The sequence below is a fragment of the Pteropus medius genome, unplaced genomic scaffold, assembly GCF_902729225.1.
Source record: "Pteropus medius unplaced genomic scaffold, Ma_sr-lr_union100, whole genome shotgun sequence".
In the NCBI taxonomy this organism is placed as follows: Eukaryota; Metazoa; Chordata; class Mammalia; order Chiroptera; family Pteropodidae; genus Pteropus; species Pteropus medius.
Window position 1 is genome coordinate 13,341,042 of NW_024349519.1, and position 21,712 is coordinate 13,362,753.

Below are 21,712 nucleotides of genomic sequence, written 5' to 3' on the forward strand. Positions count from 1 at the left end.
GCAGAGGCAGAGGCAGAGGCAGAGGCAGAGGCAGAATAGGTACCTGCCTTCTTTCTCTTTCACTCTGATCTGCCAGTGCCTCGCATCAGCTGAACCCAGCCAGAGCCTGAGAGCAAGAGCTCGTTGGTGGTAATGAGAGAACATCCCGTGTATCCACAGATAGGCTGTTGATAGCATAGTACATTTATTATTTTAGAAGATCAGCCCAGCAAGTACTATAAAACTGTATATACTTTTACTGTTGATTCCTCTTTTGGTGAAATATACCCAAAAACTGAATCTGAAAGTAAAAATAATAATTTTGCCCAATTCTTTTTAATAGAAAAAAGGGAAATTAATCACACAAAAGAATGAAATAACTGAGAAAATAAAATCATTTGTATTGTATTTTTGGTTATGTGTACCTTAACTCATTCCAAAAATGAATTAAAGCATGATTGTGCATTAGAATGATAGAATAAATATAGCTTTTTAAAATATTTAGATAATGAGAGTACATGGGAATGTTTTATAGGAAATAATGGTATGTGAATAATATGTGCAAACAGAATGAAACTTTAAAAACATATGTATTAAACATAAAAAGTTAATGTAAAGTGTTATGATTTTATCTGAGCTATTTCCAATCTTAAAAAGAGGTAGTAAACATAAATAAATGACTGGAGAAAGAATATTGTCATTTATTAGTTTTTCTCTGAAAAGTTTTTAAGGATTTTAATAAGAAAAGTAGCTTATGTTTCTTGCCCATCCTTGATATTACAGCATAGGATGCAAGGCTCTAGAGGTGAAAATGTTATTTATCTGTACAGAAATAATATCTTGAAGTAGTATATGAATTTCTTGCCCAAATGAATTGAGGAATAGGTTCCACATAGTTTTGTAAACCCAGACTTGTTTTTAAAAAATTTTTTATATTCTATTTAATTTATATTTCTAGTGATAATATATTCAAATTATATACACTTTGAAAACAATTATACTCTAATTTATATTTTGATGAAGATACATTAAAATTATTTACAACAGAACTTAAATCAGAAAAAAAATCTCGATTATACCTATGTAGTGATTGTGCTTAAATGAAGACAAATAAATTTGATGTAATAAATATATAATAATTTATAAATTATATGTATTTTAGTAACTAAAATACATATAATTTAGTACCTAAAACTTTTCCAGTTCCTCAGTGGAATATTTGTAGCTGTAAAAATTCATTTGTCTGACATTTTGGCGAATTTCTTTAAACATTTTTTTTTTAAACCCAAACTTTTTATTACCCGGGATTTTGAGGGAAGCCTTTATCTAGAAATAGCTTACTTTTATTCATCTACTGACTAAAGCATATCTGGTTAGTTCTTTAGCAAATGCACATTTGCAGGTAATCCACTGTGATACTATAAGAGCTCTGGAGAGCCCCACACAATTGTGTGAAAAGTCATTGGATGAAGGTTATTTGGGCTGGTTATGGTAGAATTGGTCTGCTACCTATTCCACCTTAATATACTTTTATCCTACAGATCAGAACATTTCACTATAAAAACCAGTGTTGGAAAGATACCAAATGAAATAAATCCTATTTCATATCCATCAGGGGAAAATCAATTTTATGTTAGTCCTCGGTTAGATGTTTTACAAATATAGCCTAACTCAAAGTTAACCTAAACAAAATGAGTCCTTTTTTATTTTTCCACTTTTCAAATTAATTAACTGATTCATTTATTTCACAGTATTTATTGAACATCTTGTATATGCCAGGCACTATGTTATATGCTGGAACAAAACTAAAAGATTATATAATTTCAGATAATTTATTTCCTTTAATGACACTGTTCCTTATAATAACTGTGAGATTAGTTCTAATACAATCCCTTCAGGTAGGTGTCATTTAATAGATGAGATAAAAGTGAACTGCCCTAATGGGAGGCAAAACAAACCCTCTGCCCTTTCTTCTACTTCCATCCAGCAAATACTGTTATTTTCCAAACCAAAACATTGGGACATGTGGTTTGAGAAGGGAATTTTTCTCTTTTGTGAATTTATTTGTGTGAAAGTTTTTAAAGCAATATCACATTAAATTACATTTACTTCTTTTGATCAATCATCTTATGGAAGAGAAAAAAATTACATAAAAATTCAGATTGTTTAAGAACATCTGGAACATGTGGTCACCATATTTAGCCACCATAATTTTGTGAATGTTTCAATTTCTTATTCTGCCCCAGTTTTTCTCACGCTGTGTACTCTCCCCCCCCATATTTCTCTTCTTTTTATCTCCATGTTTCTTGTCTTTTCATCACCCATCTTTTTTTTCATTTGTTTTTAATCATGTATCATAGCTTTTGCAATTTTTCTACCCTATTATACTTGTAAATTTACAGTTTGTTTAGCAAAATGACTAATTTCTGCCTCATTTACTCACATATAATGATCATAGTTTGTGTTCTATTCTGATTTATCTTCAGCTTTGGTATTGTCTGTCCTTGCTTTGCTTATTCTGAGAAAGCCCACAGACACACACTTCCATGCTTCCCAGATAAATCTGTGGATGAAAAAGTCAAAATTATTGGAAAATATTTTATCTTCTTTTAGCTTTTTGTTTTCCTTTCCAAATACTTTCTGTGTTTATATCCTGCAAATTGAGCTTGGTATTATAAGTGAAAATGTGTAGAGATATAAATCACTATTAATCACATTCACCACTTTCTTATACTTACAATGGCTGTTTCCTTTTTGACTTCCTCATATTCAGTGGAAAGCCAAGCTTGGGGATGGAGAGAGAAAGTTGTGTCCAAGAGTTGGGAGATGCAGATCAGGAAGAAGGGACTGGGGTCTGCGAATGAATTCTGGGCCAAGGATGAAATGATAAGCAAACTTAAAGGAGAAGCTACTGTAGAATGATAAAATGTTACTGGATTTTAGGCAGAAGCGTTTCTATTCAAAGTAACTTTAAAAAATGTTATAAACAATCATTTCAGAATAATTTTTAGAAGATTCCAGCATTGAATTATAGCTCAAAGATATGACAGAAATTATTGAGTTTTCTTATGTTCCCCTCCAGGTTTGCAACACAACCACAGACAGGAAGCACGCAGACACCTTCTTGGAGAAGTGTGTTACTGAGTCAATAATGAACATTGTGAGCGGCTTCTTTAATTCTCCTTTTTCAGACAACAGTACCAGCCTCCAGGTAACTTAAAGAAACAAATTCAAAAGCATTCTGCCACACATATTTTATTTACTTTATTGGGGTAGGAAAAACTTTAATCTTGTCCGGAAGTCATTTCCTACACTTCTGAAGATGACTCTTCTCTTGTATTATTTACTATTATGCTCCACCTTCTGAGTTTACCACACTTTATTTTAAATAAGGAGGCCCCATCTTCAAATTGAATTATCCTTGCTCACCCTTGAAACATAACAGTAACTTTCATTCTGTATATTCACTGTTTGCCAAGTGTTGAAATAAATGACATGATTCTTTAAATGGATAGGCATTTCGACTCAATAATTCCACTTTAGTAATTTGTCCTGAAAGATTTAGCAGAGTTTTTATATACCAAGATTTTCATTTGAGTATTTATAATACTTAAAAATTAACATCAACTACAGATAGGAGATAGCTAAATATCGTATATCTGTAGGATGGCTTATTAAAAGCCATGTTTTAAAAGAAATATTGATGATTAGGAAAATGATCATGAAGTAATTGTTAAGTGATACAGGCCACAGAATTGCATTATAATATTACCTAAATTTGAGTGTGTAAAGAATATATATGCATATATACGTAGAAGAACTCAGTAAAGTATCTTTAAAATTTTGATACTAATTATCCCTACATAGTAAGATTATTGGTAATTTTCATTTCCATGTTTTTTAAATATTTTATAGCGATCATGTATTGTTCTTATCAAAGTATAATGTCAATTATACTTGCTTTAGAAAAAAACTTTTAAACTGTTAGAACCATATGAAATTGTTTTTTGTAGGTCAAATTTGTTGCTTCTTCTACTTGCCCATCGTATAAAACTAGAACACACAGTCAAACAAATAAACCAAGAACACCAGCTCTATTTGTACTTGAAAATAATTTAGCGAGTATTTAAAAAAATACTTAAATTCATGTCATTGGTTTCAAGAAATTCTATATTTTTCTGATTAAGAACACAGTTAAAATGCACATAATTGACTTTTTATAGCATCTGACACATGCCTTTCATGAACGGGAATGTAATAAATATTTGTAGAATAAAAGCATTAAATGGCACTGAAACTCAAAAGACTGTATTGTGTTTTATTTTGATGAGCCTTTTAGATAATGCATAGAAAATGTATCAGGAGTGTTAATGGTTTAGTGGCCTATTTTCCTTCCTAATTTCTCTTTGCAGACACATCAGCCAGTTTTTATTCAGCTACTGCAATCTGCCTTCAGAATTTACAATTGTACCTGGCCAAACCCGTCACAGAAAGCTTCAGTGGAGTCTTGTATCAGAACCTTGGCTGAAGTGGGTAAGTTTGAGTGTTGGACTTAATTAATTTTGTTAAAGAAATTGGGCTTTTGGCTAATAAGTGATACAAACAGATTTTTAGTGTATACTTTAATAAGAAAGCAGGTATGGTTTTTGTAAAGCCGAAGAGCAATGATCAGCTGATTCAGAATGTTACATTCTTTTTGGGAGGGATCATAATAATTATATTTCTTTTAAAAATAATTTAAAGTTTATTTATTTTATTATTTAATCGTTCTATTTCTAAACTTATATTTACTATTGCATATGGTACTTTACACTAACTCAGTGAGATTTTATAGGAGTACGTTTAGTTTATTTCAGATTTCATTCAGAATTGTCTTGTTCTATTGAGCAGCATGACTTATTAATACTTTTTTATGGTTCTAGGACTTTATAAGGGTTGTTAGTTTTCCAGTTTCGTTTGAAATTCATCAGTATTTATTGAGGGTCTGTTATATACAGAAGGCTTCAGAAATTACAAGTGGTAAGGGTTAGTAGATTCTAGAAAGAATTTCTCATAGATTTCTCCCTCCCACCTCCATTCTTGTAGTGAATTAGGACCATCCTACAGATGGCAGAGTGGAGGAGAGAAAAGAAATACAGACTTGTCTGGACTTCAGAATCAGAGGGCTCTCATCTCATGGTGGTCCCTCAGGCACTGGGAAGGGGTGCTTATAGTGTGCGTCATCACTGCTGCCATTTATTGAGCACTTATGTGCAATGCTAAGCAATTTTCATCCATTATCTCAATCCTTAGATAAGTTCATTGTTTTACATTTTACAGTTGTGGAAACAGAATTATCTAGATTAGGTAACTTGGCTCGAGCTATAGTATGTGTTCAGTAAATATTTGGCAAACAAATAAATGATTTAACTGATTATGATCACTTAATTTTTTTAGTCTTTTCCCATCTGCAATTTTACCAAAGTAGTCTTATATTGACAAATTTAATGACTGCTCAAGTTTTATTTGAATAACTTAGAAAGCAAGATCAATTGAAAATTATTAGAACTAAGAGACTAAAAGAATTTATTCAGGTGATTAATTGTAAAAAAGTATTAAACCTGTTAGATTATTTTGTATACCAACAAGAAACAGAGAATACACTGAAAAAGATACCATTCACAATAGCAATAAAAATGTTAAACACTTAAGGGAAAACTTAATAAGAAACATGAGAGAATATACTGTAAGAATATTTTGAGGGATACAAAAGATTTTAATAAATGGAAATATATACTATTTCTGGATTGAAAGATTCTATATGTTAGGATGCTGGACATCGCTAGAGGCAAAAATGACAAAACAAGCTAGCCTACTGCAGGCACATCATGAGAAGGCAGGTTCTTTGGAAAAGACAGCAATGCTGGGAAAAACAGAAGGCAGCAGGAAAAGAGGGAGACCAAATAAGAGATAGATTGACTCCATAAACAAAGCTATAGGCATGAGTCTATGGGGGCTGAGCTGGGCCATGTGGATGGGACATTGTGGACATCACGCACTCATAGGGTCACCATTGGAGCTGACTCAGTGGCCTTTAACAGACAGGGATGCTGGTTCTCTTAAATAAACCAATAACTTTAAAGCTTCCACACACTTCCTTCACAGCCCACTTGGGCTGAGGCACTCACACAGGGCCACACCCCACAAGGATGTGTCCTCTGGCAGTTTGGCCTCTGACACTCTCTCGTGGAGGCTCCCACAGTCTAGGTCAGGCTGCCCGCTCCTCTGAGGGACATCATCTCCACCCAGCTTGGCCTCTGACTCTCTATGATGCATCACTCAGTCTCATGAATACTGTTATCACCTTTGACGCCTCTGCCGGGCTGTCCTTCAGCGTGGACGCCTTCCTCACCTCACCCAAGTTTTGATTCTCTACTCCGGGCAGCCTCCAACACAGGCACTTCCACTTTTCTGGGGCTCAAACACCCTGGATCACCTGGGCTTTGGAGCACTCATTGCCCAGCACTGATACTTAACTTTCCTCCTTAAGGTTTTAGGACTGAATGGTTCAGAAAGGGAAGGGTAGAAATGAAGGAAGACGCCACAGTAGGTATTGTGTCAAAAATAAAGAAGGGCACAGAAGAGAACCTAGTTTTTATTTTAAAAAGATACACAGCAAAATGTCCAGAAGGATATAAATAAAACATTAACACTGGTTATCTCTGAGTGAGGAATTTACAGATGAATCTGGTTCCGTTGTTCATGCTTTTATATAACTTCTGAGCTTTTAATAGTATACTTTTCAAGTTATAAAGCATTTTTTTTTTGACCAAATCAACTGGGAAATAGACTAATCATTAGAAGACAAAAATCCAAAGGAAAAGCAAAGAAATATGATGGTATTATTTTTTACATAGGAATATATTATCTCAGCTGCCAAGCATATTTCTATATGTTACACTTGAAGGCAGTCTTCCCTCTTCCTCCTTTTCTTCCTTCTTTCTCTCTTTCTCCTCCTTTTTTCCCCCTCTTCTTCCTCCCTCAGTTTTTAGCAAATGCAACGTGGGAAAACACCTGTTGGCCTGACACAAAGCACAGAGGGCATGCTGTTCATAATGCTTAAAAACTGAGACACAAAGCACTTTGAGCCCAAGTCCGATTATTCCGTGTTGTACTTTCCATTGGAGTTCCAGTTCCAGCTTCGGGGGCGGGGGTGGGGGGGAGTGTTCCTCGTGTGGTCACAGTTCTTCCCGCGGAACAGGACAGCAGAGCTTTGAGGGTTTAAAATAGTCATTGAAACTGTACTAGTCTAAAGATAGCTTTTATTTCTAAGCTATAAGATTTTATTTTCTACCATTCCCTCTACGGGCCCAAACCTTATGATTTAGCAGGAATTTTTAGTTACTTTTTCTATGCTATAAAGATATGTGTGATAGGAAGTCTAAAAAAGTAATTATGTATCTCTAAATCTGTAATCGAGATAGATTTGGAAGAGTGATGTTTTGGTATAAAATCTCGGTTTCATCTTTGTGAGAAGGCACGTTTTCTTCCTCTTCCTAGTTTGTACTTTCCGTCTGAATAGTTACAGAGACCTGGAAATTCTGTTTCTACTATTCTTTCTACGGTTTGTACCTCTCCTTCGTTCCCCTCCCTAAAGGCCTCGTTTAACCCCACAGTACTTTCTTCTTGAACCACTGTAGGAATTCAGTGTTCTCTTCTCTCTTTCCTCACTTAAATAAATCTGCTACGAGATTAATCTTCTCAAAGGGAAATTCCATCTATTGGTTTAGAAATAACAATAGCAAAGTCCCCAGCTGCGTCCCTTTGTCTAACAAACTACAGATGGATTCCTCATTACCATGTTTGTGACCTCCACAACACAGCACTGCTTTCACTTTGTGGCCTCATTACTCAGTGGTCCCCCCCACCCCATATGACAGCAGACTGAACTATTATGCCCCCACATTGCTCACACTATTAACTTTTTCTTTATTCAGTTTCCGCCATTGCCACCTCTCAGCACTTTTTCTTTTACTCAAATTTTTTTTTTTTAGAAATTCCACTATGAAAGCCATTCTTGACCCCCCCATATCTACATCTGAACTTGTCCCCACGTGTCCACTGATGCTTTTCTTATGGTCTTCGTTTTATTCTAGCTTATTTCATCATAAATCCTCATCTCATCACCCCAACTGGAATTTGAGGGACAATAACTATGAAGTGCCTGTCAAAAAAACATTAACGGAAAACTATTGTTTAGGATGAAGAATGTGAAAAGCAAATTCTGCTTTGTGATGGTTAGAACCCATCTATTTTTGTTTGTTTCTTTATTGGTGAATACTGTTCATGGAAAAATATATAACCAGAATGAAAGGCATTCAGAAGTAAGCAATTATGGTGGTAAAAGGATCTAAACCCACCTTACTTGTGTAGTGATTAAAAACATTTGCAATATTTAGACAAAGAAAAGAAAACTGAGGGAGACATAATTATTATCTTCTAACATTTGAAAGTGAGAATGGACTTCTTTTACAACTTCCTAGAAAAGGGTTTTAACTAATATATGGTGGCCGCAAGAGGCAGGTTTTTGTCCCACTGTAAAGAATATTTTACAGTTCATACTCATTTAAAACCTTAGGGGTCACATTTGATTCTTCCCGTTTGCACACTCCCATTAAACACAAAAGCGGATTCTATTGGTTTCACTTCTAAAATGCATATTTTTTCTTTCTCTTGTGTGACTTGTCCAAATTCACCATCATCTGACATGGATTATAGAAGAGTCTCTTTACTGAACTTCCTGCCTCCACTCCTGTCCTGCTGCAATCCATTTCCTACCTAGCAGTTAGAGTGATCTTAAAATGTAAATGAGGTCATGTCACTCATCTGCTTAAAATTCTCCATTGCACTTAAAATTCATATCTCTTACCATAGCTTAGAAAGCCCTTCATCACTGGAGCTTCATCTACTTCTAGTTTTTCCTCCTCTCATCCCAATTCTACTCCACTCACATTGGCCTTCTTTCTGTTTCTCATCTACACGTGGCTTTTTTTCATCTTAGGGCATTTGCATGTGCTATTCCTTCTGTTTGAATCCTCATCTCCCATATTATCACATACTCAAAAATTAAGTGCTCGGCGAAGGGTTCTGGAACATCTCATATAGTGTCCCAAGTTCATTGTGCTATCTTACCATTTTGTTTTCCTCGTAGCAGTTATCGCTATTTGAAAGCATCTTGTTTGTTTGTTTATTTATTTATTTTCGCTTCTTTGATGTCTGCTTCTCCCATTAGCATGTCAACTATGAAAGCAGGAACTTTGCTTTATTCACTGAATAAAGTGTTTGGGCCTAAAAGTGTCTGGTGCCGACTAAATAGGTTAATGAGTGTTTGTTGACTGACCACAATCCATACATTAGATATTTTGCAGATAGTGAAATTTAGGCTTGGAAAGTTTAAATAAGTTGCCCAATTAGTAAGCAGTTGAGTTGGATTCGAAATGCAAGTTTCTATGAGTATGAATTTATGCTATATCACGTTACCGCAAATGCTTTTGTAGGAAGCCCTAACATATAAACTGGAACTATGGCAATTTGGCTTGCTGGCTAGGGATTTGGCTGAAGTTTTGTAATTCGGGTGCAGAATCATTTTGTGTTTCAGCAACTTTTTAAGAATACAAAGAGGCATTAAAAGTTAACACAGTTCGATTATGTAAGAATTTATAATATTAAAGAAAACAAAGTATATGTATTTAGGAAAAATATAACAAAGTATAGAGAATATCATGCTGTTAGTAAGTAAGCTTCAGTGTGTTTACAAATTGGCAAACGCAGTTCTGTGAATGCAAATGACTATTATAGTTACATTTATATAACACTTCATAATTGTAAACTGCTCTCAAGTATATTAGTTTAACTCATCTATCATTCTTTTTTTTTTGTACATTGAGTACAAAAGTTAGTTAAAATCAGCAAAAGCACTTACTAAATCAGCACTTGATGAGAGCAGTGAGTGTTTATTAGTGGTGGGCGGTGTGGCAAACCCTATGATGTGGTAAACCCTGTGGACATAATTCTAAGCCCCATTTTACAGATGGGAATGTGACGTTAGCAAGGTTAGGCAACTTGCCCAAGGTCGTACAGGCCGGTGGGGACAGAGCCAGGATCTGAACCCCTTCTAGACTGACATTTGTGTTGCTCTACTATCACAAGTCAGTTTAAACAAACATTACCTGTTTTATACCTTGAAGATACAAAATATGGATCAAGATGTTAATGCCCTCAGTGAGTTATTGTTCCTTGGTTTATTCATTCGTGTGAAATACCATAGTATATGTTAGAAGTGTTTTAAGAAAAAGCATCCAAGAATGGCTTCCATATTATTTCACTTAAAGAAGAATTTTGTCCCATGTGTTTCATAATCTTCAAATGATTTGGGGGGATTAATGTTGGGTACTTTGCTGGCAACATAATCTTTTTTCCAAATGGAAATTCTGTAAAATATCTTTAGAAATGTTTTGAATAATCAACCTCAATTTTCAAGCCAATTGTTCCTCTAAAATATGAACATGTATAAAATATTAACCCTTTGAGAAGAGACATTCAGTCTCTATTAAAACAAACATCTATTATGATCTATCTAGAGGGTTGTAGTTGATTGTACAAAGAGTTTGACATAATACATTCCAGTAATTATGTTTTTTAAAAACTATTCTTACTTGTAAAATATTAAATCTGAATAAGTTACAAGATAGGACACAATTTCATAAAGTTTTTTCACATATTTATTAATTCAACTGATTTATAATGATTTCTTATCTGAAAGATGTTATTTTAGTTGGGGATGCAATATTTTAGGTGGGAAAATGCAGTATGTGAAACCATATTTCCTGCTCTCAGTGAATTTCTAGTACATCGAGGGTAGATATAACATGTACAGAAATCACAAAGCAGAATAAAACTACCTTATCTGTTACAAAGTTCTAAAGCCTGACTCAGTGCCTGGAGCACAACAGGTACTTAGTGAATAGTTATTACATGAATAAAATAAGTAGATGAATAAAAATAAATGATTGAATATTCTGCTCCTGTCATTGGCTGCATTATATTCTATTGTGTGTTTATATTCTAATTTATTTAACTTCCTAGTCGGAAATTACGTTGTTTCCAGTCATTCTGCACATGAGGAAGAATAAGGTAACTACCTAGGCGTAGAATTTCTAGGCATTTTAATTTTGACAGATACTGCCTTCTCTAGAGATTGTGCAATTTACACACAGAAGCAATGTAGGAGAGTATCTTTCTCCTCGATAATATGGGGTGTGACCAAATTCTTAAATCTTTGCCAATCTCGTAAGTAAAAATATCATTATAGTTTTAATATGTGTTTCTTTTTTACATTAAGATAAATAAACCTTTCTGTATGAGTAAGTCATTGGTATTTCCTTTACAGTTAACTGTCTCTTGTGCCTTGCTTACTTTTTCTAAAGGTTTTCTTTTTCTTAATAATTTGTATGGCCCTTTATTTATTAGGGAAATGAGCTCTTGGCCTATAAATAACCAAATTTTCCCTTAATTTTTCATCTGTCATTTGAATTTTTATTTTTTATTCTTTGGAATGCAGAAATTTATTTTCTTTTAGGCTTTTTAGATTCTCTTTTATCTTCAGAATGGCCTTGATCGGTCTGAGATGTTTTTTAAAATTCCCATTGAGAATTTTCATTGTTTTAATTTTTTTGTCTGTGTTTTTGATGAGACTGTTTACAATTTTAAGTTATCTGGAATATATTTAGTATTAAGGTATAGGGTATAGAATCAACTTTATTTTTTCCTGATGTCTAGTTGGGTGTGCCAATACTAGTTCTTGCATAATCCATAAAATTATATTGTTCATTTAATTTGGGGATTAATTGAATATAGTTTGAGTGCCAAACAGGAAAGATACATTTCATATCTTTAATGCTCTTCATATTTAAAAATACAAGTGCTTCAGTACAGATTTATCCTGAATATTTTGACATGATACAGAAAAGGTGCCACTCTCTGCCTACTCCATTACATCTAACTTGGGCACCAACTGTTCAGTATGGCTTGACAACCAACCAAGTATTCTAATTAATGCTTACACTTTCTGTTGCCTTTTTCCCCTACCTGTCAGTTTATCTATCCAAGCACTTTTTTTCCAGGGCACCTATCACTATCGTATGTGTGTTATCAGAGATTTTGGTCTGGCAGATACCATTAGCAGTTTAGTCTAATGAAAAAATTTTCACATAATATGCAATATTTAATGAATAATAATTAGAAATAGATTTTGATTGCATCTTAAAATGACTGCAAAGACTTGTCATATCTAGAGAATTTTCAGGATTTATAAGCCTGATTAGTAGGTTAGCCTAATGATCAAAATGCCTGTGAATAAAGATAGTTCATTTTAGAGAATTAGCCATCTCTAGGTAGAGCTCTACAAAAGATAAATGCATTAATAGCAATTTCTCTTCTCTCCTAATTGTTTTTAAGGACTCCATATACTTATTCTCTTATTATCCTTAACAAGGTAATATCTCAATTGTACTCTTTAGGAGCAAAATAGGAACATTTTTTAAACATTTTAAACTTTCTATGTGGCCACTAACTCACACAGTTGGAGTTAATGCTATGTGCTAGAAGGATGATTGGTTGTAGTAAATTCATTAGTTCATTTTTTAATGAGAGGGATAGAGGACAGGGATTAACCATTAATCCCAAGGATATGTCCTAGTTCACATTTCAATATGCCATTTATACCAAGATTTTTCTAGCTTAATAAAAGTAAACTAAGTTTGGATCATATTTTTTGTTGCACTTAAAAATATTGTTCTAGTTATTAATGTTCTTATAAGTGAGATCACAAATTAATTCTTTTCTTTTCCTAGTCACAATTATTTTTCTGCTTGAAATTTTAAACAGTATATGGAAAACCAAATTTGCATTGTCATCATTGCTTTCAAATTAATATTTATAATATTTTGACAGTGCAGGGAATCTGTTTCAGGCCCCATCTTTAAAGATATTGTTTTTACAATATTGATTGATTGAAAAATTCTTTTATGATTATCAATACAACTGACTGACTTTAACTCAGATTCTCTTTTTCTCCAATTGAATAGTTAATTTTCTTTCATTGCTAGAAATTGTGAATTAGCCTTGGCTAGAGTTTACCTCTGGGCATGAGAAAGTAATATATTTTACCCAGTTAACTTGTGTTGTGCAATTTGTGCTGAGACAGGAGACTAGGAAATACCAATTAAAGTGGTACAATTTGGGGAAAAAAACCCAAAAAAATCTCTTTCAACAAATTTTGGAATATTGGAGTCTCCTCAGCCTAGTTTGTCCATAGTGCTGTCCTAGTTTGGCCATAGTGCAGCAGCTCGCAGGAGCATCTGGGGTGGGTGGAGTTTTCCTGACCTCACTAATGGGGTGAAATTGCACTTCTAAGAATAACAGAGGTGCTGCCATTGGGCTACATTTCCACTGATGTTATTAGAAAAATATTCATTGAGCACTTCTTTGTGTAAGTTGTACTCATATCAACACCACTTATTTGATGGCCAAGTGTATCTAATGTACCTGTTCCAAAGGGGAGTAAATCCCAACCTTCCCTCCTTATTTGTTTAAATGTTAGTGGAAACGTGGTTGTAATAGGTTTTGAGCAATATTAAGCTTTATAATTTTTGTTATTTTAGTTGCTTAGAAAATAATGTATAAGCAGTATTGTCTGACTTGTAAATGTTTAGAGCAAACCCAGCTTATGTTGAAGCAGCCAGAAAAAGATGAAAGTCTTGCCAGGATTTGATCATGGTGCAGGATTAAGTATTTATAAAAATATGTGCAGCTTGGCAGTGTCAAGACTGTCTGTCCTTCAGATGGGACAGGAGTGCAATTGCTCTGCTGTGAGTGATGGACATAAACAGACGTCGTATGCTTTGGTAAAGGGAGATATAATGAATATTAGGAATACATTCACTAGGGAAATCTAAGCAGTGGTGCAATTGATTGTGTAGGGTTGCCTTATAGCTGTTATTGTTTTCTTAAAACTTCAGCTTGAGCTCTTGTTTAAACTGGTAACTTTTTGTGTCAGTAGCTAAAATTGTTTATGTTCAAAGAAGTTTTAAAGTATCTTTCAGCTTCCGAGAATTTTCACCAGCGGAAATGGTACTGCCTACTATTGCTTTCCCTTCATTATATTAAACAAGTCAGAGTCATTCATTCTCTCTTTCTCTTATTCCTCCCTCCCTATTTTCATTAATTAAAAAAAAATCTTCCAGGGTCTATCATTATAACTTTAAATAATATCATTGTATCTCTATCTCTTGGTTTAGCAGCTCTAAATAATGTCTATATTTTCCAAATATGACAAATAAGGAAATTAATATATTGCCTTCATTTCTACCTCTTCTCTCCCACTCTATTTTCTAATTATTGCTTGATGTGTTGTTAAGATTGGTGACATTTGTATTCTATTCTGAAATGTAATGAAATCCCTTATCAGTTGATAAAATTAAAAAAATAAATTTTCAGAATTTTATAATATTATGATGTCTAAATATTTTTCATTGTATAAAGATGTAGTACCATGACATTGAAACTTTTCCTACTGGAAGAGAACTTTCCAGCCCTTAATATCTAATGGATCTTTCATTTGTTTCTAGCTTTATTCTCTTCTTCAGGTTCACACTCAGTTGCCATGATTTCTTGTATTCACGTTGACATTTTTGGATTCTCATTAATTTTCATAGGGGGTTTAGAGAAAAATTTCTGAGCCCTACATGTTCTGAAATGTTTTACTTGGGTATCATATTAGATTTTTAGTTTAGATATGCATTAAACTCTTAGATTCAAAATTTTTGTCCATCTGGTCATAAAGACATTATTCTACTGATTTCTGGCATCCAGTATTGATGATGGAAGTCTGATACCAAGTCAGATTTTATGTCGGAAACCTCTTGTTTTTTTCTTAGGAAGTTTTTGTAATTTTTGCTTTGCTTTTGGCACTTATATTAGTTTTGTAAGGCTTCCATAACAAATCATTACAACTGGGTGGATTAAAATAACAGAAATTTATTGTCTCACAGTTCTGGAGGCTAAACATCTGAAATCAGGGTGTCAGCAGCACCACGCGTTCTCTGAAGACTCTAGGGGCGAATCTGTTCATGCCTTTCTATTAGTTTCTGGTGTTTGCTGGCATCCTTGGTTTGCAGCTGCACAAATCCAATCTCTGCTCCATCTTCACGTGGTGTTCTTCCTTCTGTGTGTGTCTTCATTTCCCTGTTCTCCTATTGTAAGGACACCAGTTGTATTGAATTAGGGTCTACCCTAGTTTAGTATGACCTTGACTTAACTTGATTACATCTACAAAGACCCTATTTCCAAATAAGGTCACATTCACCAGTACCCTTGCTTGAGACTTCAACACATATTTTGGCGTGTGGGGGCACAATTCAACCCATAACAGCATTGTAAATTTTTACCAGAATATGGCCAATGTGCTATCTAATCCTGTTTAACATACAGTGAGACGCTTCAGTTTGAAGATTAACATCTTTCTTAGTTCAAGAACATTGTCTTTTATTATTTTATTAATCATTTCTTTCTTTTTATTGTCTCTAATATTTCTTTCTAGAACTTGTATTTGTTAGATAATTTCACTTCCTGGATTTACCCTCCTTATTTCATACTCACTGTTTTATTTTCTCTTGATCTTTTGTATTCTAGAAGATCTGTGACTTTCTCAGATATCACCTTGATCTTTCTTCCTCTCCTTTTCCTTTTTAGCCAGTTTTTGAAATGTTTATTTGTGCAATCATAATTTAATTCCCAAAATTTATTTATTTTTTCTGATTTCTAATATTTTGGATGCAGCATATACTCAAATTCTCTGAAGACGATAATTATTATTTCGCTCTTCCCTGAATCATGTCTGTTTTCACTTTGGTCAGTTAATGCCCTTGGTTTTGGTTTTCCCATAATTCTTGTGTTATAAAGGTCTAATGACTGGCATAGGTTTCCAATGCAGTTTTAAAGGTTTATTTCTTTACTAGCATTCTTGTATAAATGACAGGGCTGACCCAGAGTTCATGATGTGAGACTGTATAGATAATATGCAGGCTTTCCTTTGAGAGCATGTGTGTGTGTGTGTGTGTGTGTGTGTGTATGTGTGTGTGTGTGTGTGTGTAGCAGAAGACAGGCCGGGAATACTAACAAGTGTTAAATGGGGAGGGTATTGCTCAGAGGTTGGAGTTTTTTCTTTATATATTTTTTTGCTGTAGCTGCCTTTTTTCTCTCCCTTATTCTGCTTCTTATTTGAGGAACGTCTTTGGAGTTACTTCAAGCTCTATTCGGCTTCTCTATCAAGTCCTAACACCTTCATTTGGCATTCTTTCCAGGCAGATATTTCACCTTCTGGAGAGAACATTTCTATGTTTCTCTAAATTTATTCTCTGTGTAAAAACCTCTGCTACCAGCTGCTCTGTTTATGCTATAAGAGGAAGGAGGGTCTTGGCTTCCCAGCTATTCAGATGCTGTTCTTTAATGAGTTGCCCAGAAGACTCTCCAGACCCCACTACCGCTGTTAGTGCTGGTTGACTATGCACCTAGGAAGACCTGTTCTAACTAGAATCTCTTGTGAAGCAGTTTCTTCTCTTCCTTCTCTGATGGTCTAATCCTATTTTTGTTCTGCTTGCAAAAATGCCTCAATATTTCCGTTTTCTTTATGGAAAGCATTCTCATTTTTCAGTATTATCATGTAAGTCTGATAAAATATAATTTCAGTTGATTGGGGGAAGAAGGACATATACTGCGTGCCATTTTCAATACAGATTTTTTTTCACTTTTAAATTTTTTTATTTCTTCTCTCACATGTTTTACCATATGAAATTTTGTGTGTGCATGCATGTGCACACACATAAACACACTGTATTAATGAATGGACCGAAAGGATTTTATCATGTATTTTCTGTCTGCTTTCTTATTTTCCTTGGCATCTGGAAAGGTTGTTATACAGTGTTTTGTGTAATTTGTGTGGTTGTCATTCAGTGTTTTTCTATATTGATGCTGTATCAAGTGCATTTTGATCATTAAATCATCGAGAAATCAAATAACTTCTTGAATGTTTAATGAGCCTACATTAATAGTTGGTCTTAAAAATTGAAATACTTTCAGGTTAAAAGCTTTGGCAGTGTTATAAAACAATTTAATGGCCGAGTTTAAAGATCTGATTTTTTCCCCAATTTTTAATTGTATTGAAATATAATTAACATATAACATTATATTAAGGTGTACAACATAATGATTTGCCATATGTATATATTGCAAAATGATTACCATAATAAATTTAGTTAACATCTGTTACCTCATAGTTACCAATTTTTTTGATAAAAACTTTTAAGATCTACTCTTTTAGCAACTTTCAAATATACAATATAGTATTGTTAAGTGTAGTCACCATACTGTACATTACATCCCAGCACTTATTTAGCTTATGTATATATTTTTTTGTTCCATGTTTATAATATTATTTTGGTAATGTGTAAGAAGCTTCAGTCAAATTAAGAGGAAAATATTTAAAATCTTTCCTTTTCAGCAAAGAATCGTGGAATTGCTATTCCAGTGGATTTGGACAGCCAAGTTAATACTCTTTTCATGAAGAGCCATTCAAATATGGTGCAGAGAGCAGCCATGGGTTGGAGACTATCCGCTCGCTCTGGACCACGCTTTAAGGAAGCTCTCGGAGGGCCTGCTTGGGATTATAGAAATATTATTGAAAAGTTACAGGTAAAACATGAGCATGAAATGGCATTAATATTTTCTAAATTATAATTTTTAACACACACAGTCACACAAATAAAATATGCTTTAAAATATCAAATTCTAGTTGGGGACAAGGCTTTACTTTATAATTCCCTACCAATACTACCCTTTTTAAAATCATAGCTTTCAAGTAAAAGTTATGGGTTATTTTTAGTGAGTAGATATTATTTAATGTGTGTATAGTAATGAGTCTTAATATCAAAATAATAATCATAATACCAACAATAAAATTTGGTAAAATATTTTACCATAAAGACTCATGTAAAAAATTAAATATTCATAACCTTGCTTCAATTCATCTCTTAGTATTCTCTTATACTCCTTTGGTGAGAATGGTGTAAGCACCCTTACTCCCAAATTATTTTCATAGTAACCCTCTTCTGTTTTTGGCCTGGATATTCTGGGACATTGAGTAAAGAGAGACATTGTATTAGTCTGCTCAGGCCGCCATCACAAAATACCACTGCCTGGGTAACTTAAGCAACAGAAATTTATTTTCTCACAGCCCTGGAGCTAGAAGCACAAGATCAAGGTGTCGGCAGGTTTGTGTTCTTCTGAGACCTCTCTCCTTGGCTTGCAGACTGCTGCCTTATTAATGTATTTTCATATGGTTTTTCTTCTTTGCACATATATGTCTGTATCCTAATAGTCTCTTCTTATAAGGACACTAGTCATATTGGATTAGAGCCCACTCATATGAATTCATTTGACCTTAATTACCCCTGTAAAGGCCCTACCTCCAATTATAGTCACATTATGAAGTACTGTGGGTTAGAACTTCAATATATGAATTTCGAGGGTGACACAATTCAACCCTTACAGACATCTTCTCATCCATATAATTATAGATTTCATGGAGCAAATTAGGGTATAGTTTTGAGGAAATGGTCAAGACATGAACTGGAATAAATATTATGAGAGGTCACATGTAGATTAATTGGTAGAGGTTCAGAGTTTTAATAGATGAGTGTTATATGCAATTAAAAAGACCAGTTAGACTCAGTATGAGGAACCGTAAGGCTATAGGTTATTAAAATTTGGAGAGGAAATGTCCATATAACTGATTAAGCAATTATTGATTTGCAAGGTAGAATTATCGGGAAGACACTAGAGGAAGGCAGATTAATTAAGAATAACTAAGGATCTCAGCCAGGTGGCAGTATGAGTGAAGCAAAGAAATAGGTGTTGCATATTATAGTGATGGCAGGGTCTATAGACTTGGTGGCTGTTGGTTTGATATAGAGAGAAGGCATGAGAGGCATTTAAGAGGCATTGATTGGAGACTAGGTGATATTGTTAAGAATATTGTAAGAGGAAAGGAAAGAATATAGTAGAAGGATGTTAGCTATGGTCATTGAAAATAAGATGAATTAGGTTAACAAGCTACTGAATATATTGAAGTTAAGTCTATATTTGATGATAATGAATTAGGATAGTGGGTGGAATATAATGATAGAAAAAAAAGAATATCTTGTGAGAGGCCAGGAGTGGCACAGAGGCCGAGTAAGAGAAAAAAGATAGGTTCAGAAAGAAAGGAAGTCAGGTTCATGAGAGCCAAAAAAGTAGAACATTTTAGAGGAGAAGTAGATAGTAGTATCAGCCAGCATAGGGAAGATATGCCTTAAACTTGTTTTTACATAGTCATTGACATCATGAAATAAGTGTTGGTGAAGACTCTATACCACCCTCTGTGTGCTGAAGATAGAGCCATGAGGTCCGTGCTTCATGGAACACACATTCTAACTCATTAAATAAATGATATAATGTTAGATTTTTAAAACTTCTATGAATAAATAAAGAAGGTTAATGACATGGTGTAGAATCATTAGGAGAATGATCCTATAGTTAAGGAGCACCTCTCTATTATAGAAGTGGCATTTGAATTGAGACCTGAATAATAGAAGAATAGTCTACTCAAAGACTTGAGGACAGAGAGTTTTAGGGGACAGATGAGTAAAGGCAATGGTGCTTAGGCAGGAACAAGATCGGTGAGTTTCAGGAACCCAGAGAAGACCATTGGGACAGAAGGTTTGTGAGCAAAGTATTATGAAATAAGGGACCAAATCATATAGAGACTTACATAGTAAGGCATTTGGGTTTTTTTTCTAAGTGAGAAGGCAAATTATTGGAGATTTTAAGCAGAAGGTAGGCATTACTTGTTTTACCTTTTAAAAGATCATTATCGATTGTGAGTGGTGAGTAGTGAATGGTTTATGGAGTCCAGATATGGAAGCCATGAGTCTATTGCATTAATTCAGGTAAAAGGCGATGGTGACTTTGCTTCAGGGGGTAGAAATAATAATGAAGTGCATGAATTTTGGATTTATTTCGCTCTAGGGTCAATAGGACTTGGTAGATGGATAGATAAATTGTGGAGATAGAAAGAGGAATCAAGATGAGCCTGGGTATGATATGATTGGATCATTTGCTAAGGTAGGGAAGAATTCCATTAGAATGGGAATAGGAGTTCTGTATGGAGAACTTTAAATTTGAGGTGCATATTTAGCTATCAACATGAATATGTCAAATAGGCAGTTGGATACATGAGTCCAGAGTGGTTTGGAAAGATGTCCATACAGGAAATATAAATGTAGGAATTTTCAGCATATATAGGATATTAAAACCTGGAATTGGTTGAGATGATCCACAAGAAAAGGTAGAAATAGAAGAGAAAGGGCCAAGAACTACCAGGAGTTGGCAAAGGAATGGTCAGGAGATAGAGGGGAAAGTGTGAGGTTATAGAAGCTGAGAGCAAAAAGTGTTTGACAAAGTAGAAAGAAGTGTGTAAAAAGTTTAGCAGTGGTTGGGTAGTATTAGAACAGAAAAGTCACCACTGGATTTGGCGACAGGATGATGATTGCAATTAATTGGTACTCAATAATAATGATTACTCACAATTTTTAAGGGATAAGAAGTGGCCAGTATGTGTTAGAGGCTGTTCTATGTATTTACCTTTAATCTTCACAGCAAGCCCATGTGATTCCTAGTATTATTATTCTGAGTTTTCATGGGGGAAAATAACGAATTAGAGAGATTACTTAGTTGGCCCATGATCAAAATAAGAGATGAAGACAGAATTCACAGCATAGAAGCCTGAGCCCAATTTGTTTAGTAAATGAAATGAAGACGAGAGATAGTCTGAAAAATATTTGATAAGCATATTCTCTTCCTAGTTTCTCATTTATGTTATTTTCTTCCTGGTGGTCTCTTTTAACTGTCATGAGAAATTTTTTAGAAAGCTTTAGAGTGGTTGAAATAGGAATGATCACTTTTGTTAAAAGGAGAAGAAAGAGTTAAACAAGAGTTAACTCCTGAAATCAAGAGATATGGTACCCCTATCTGTGCTGCTGTAGCTGAGAGTAAAAATAAGCAATTGTCAATCAGTTTTCTGCTTAGCAAAAAATATCATAGCTATGGGTGAATAAAGTCATTATGCGAGATTACTTTTTTCTTCTAACATAGTTATTTTAAAACAGAAAGGGGATTCTTTAATCTTTAAAGAATGCTCAGTAAATTATCGTTGCCTATAGTTCATTTTAGAAACATGTCAGGATGCTTTCAGTTGTAATTAACGCATTATTCCACTAATAGTGGCTTAAACAATAAAAAAAAATATTGTTTCACATAGCAAGGAATCTGGAGTTGGCGCTCTTCCTGAGTTGATTAATTCAGTAACTCCATAGGTCAGGGCCCTAACACTGTTGGTTTGTTAGTTTTTCACTTAAAGCTGGTCTCCAAAGGTCACATGAGAGCTTTCTCACATTTTGGATTCTCAGCCTCAAGCTGTCTTGAGAGCCATAGGTAGTTTTGAAGGAAAATGCCCCTTCCTTCCCCAACACATCCTGCCTAGACCAATCACTGGCAGGGCAAATGAAATGGCCATGACTGGCTTAAACTAATCAACCTTGAC

General features: G+C 34.3%; 1 protein-coding gene across 1 annotated transcript in view; it reads left to right on the forward strand.

Annotated features, from left to right (window-relative positions):
• ITPR2 (inositol 1,4,5-trisphosphate receptor type 2) overlaps positions 1–21,712 on the forward strand; it is a 421,207-nt gene that overhangs the window by 212,651 nt on the left and 186,844 nt on the right. The window contains exon 35 of the mRNA XM_039882456.1: positions 17,576–17,766. Within this exon, the coding sequence (XP_039738390.1) occupies positions 17,576–17,766 (191 nt within the window). The remainder of the gene's footprint in view (positions 1–17,575; positions 17,767–21,712) is intronic.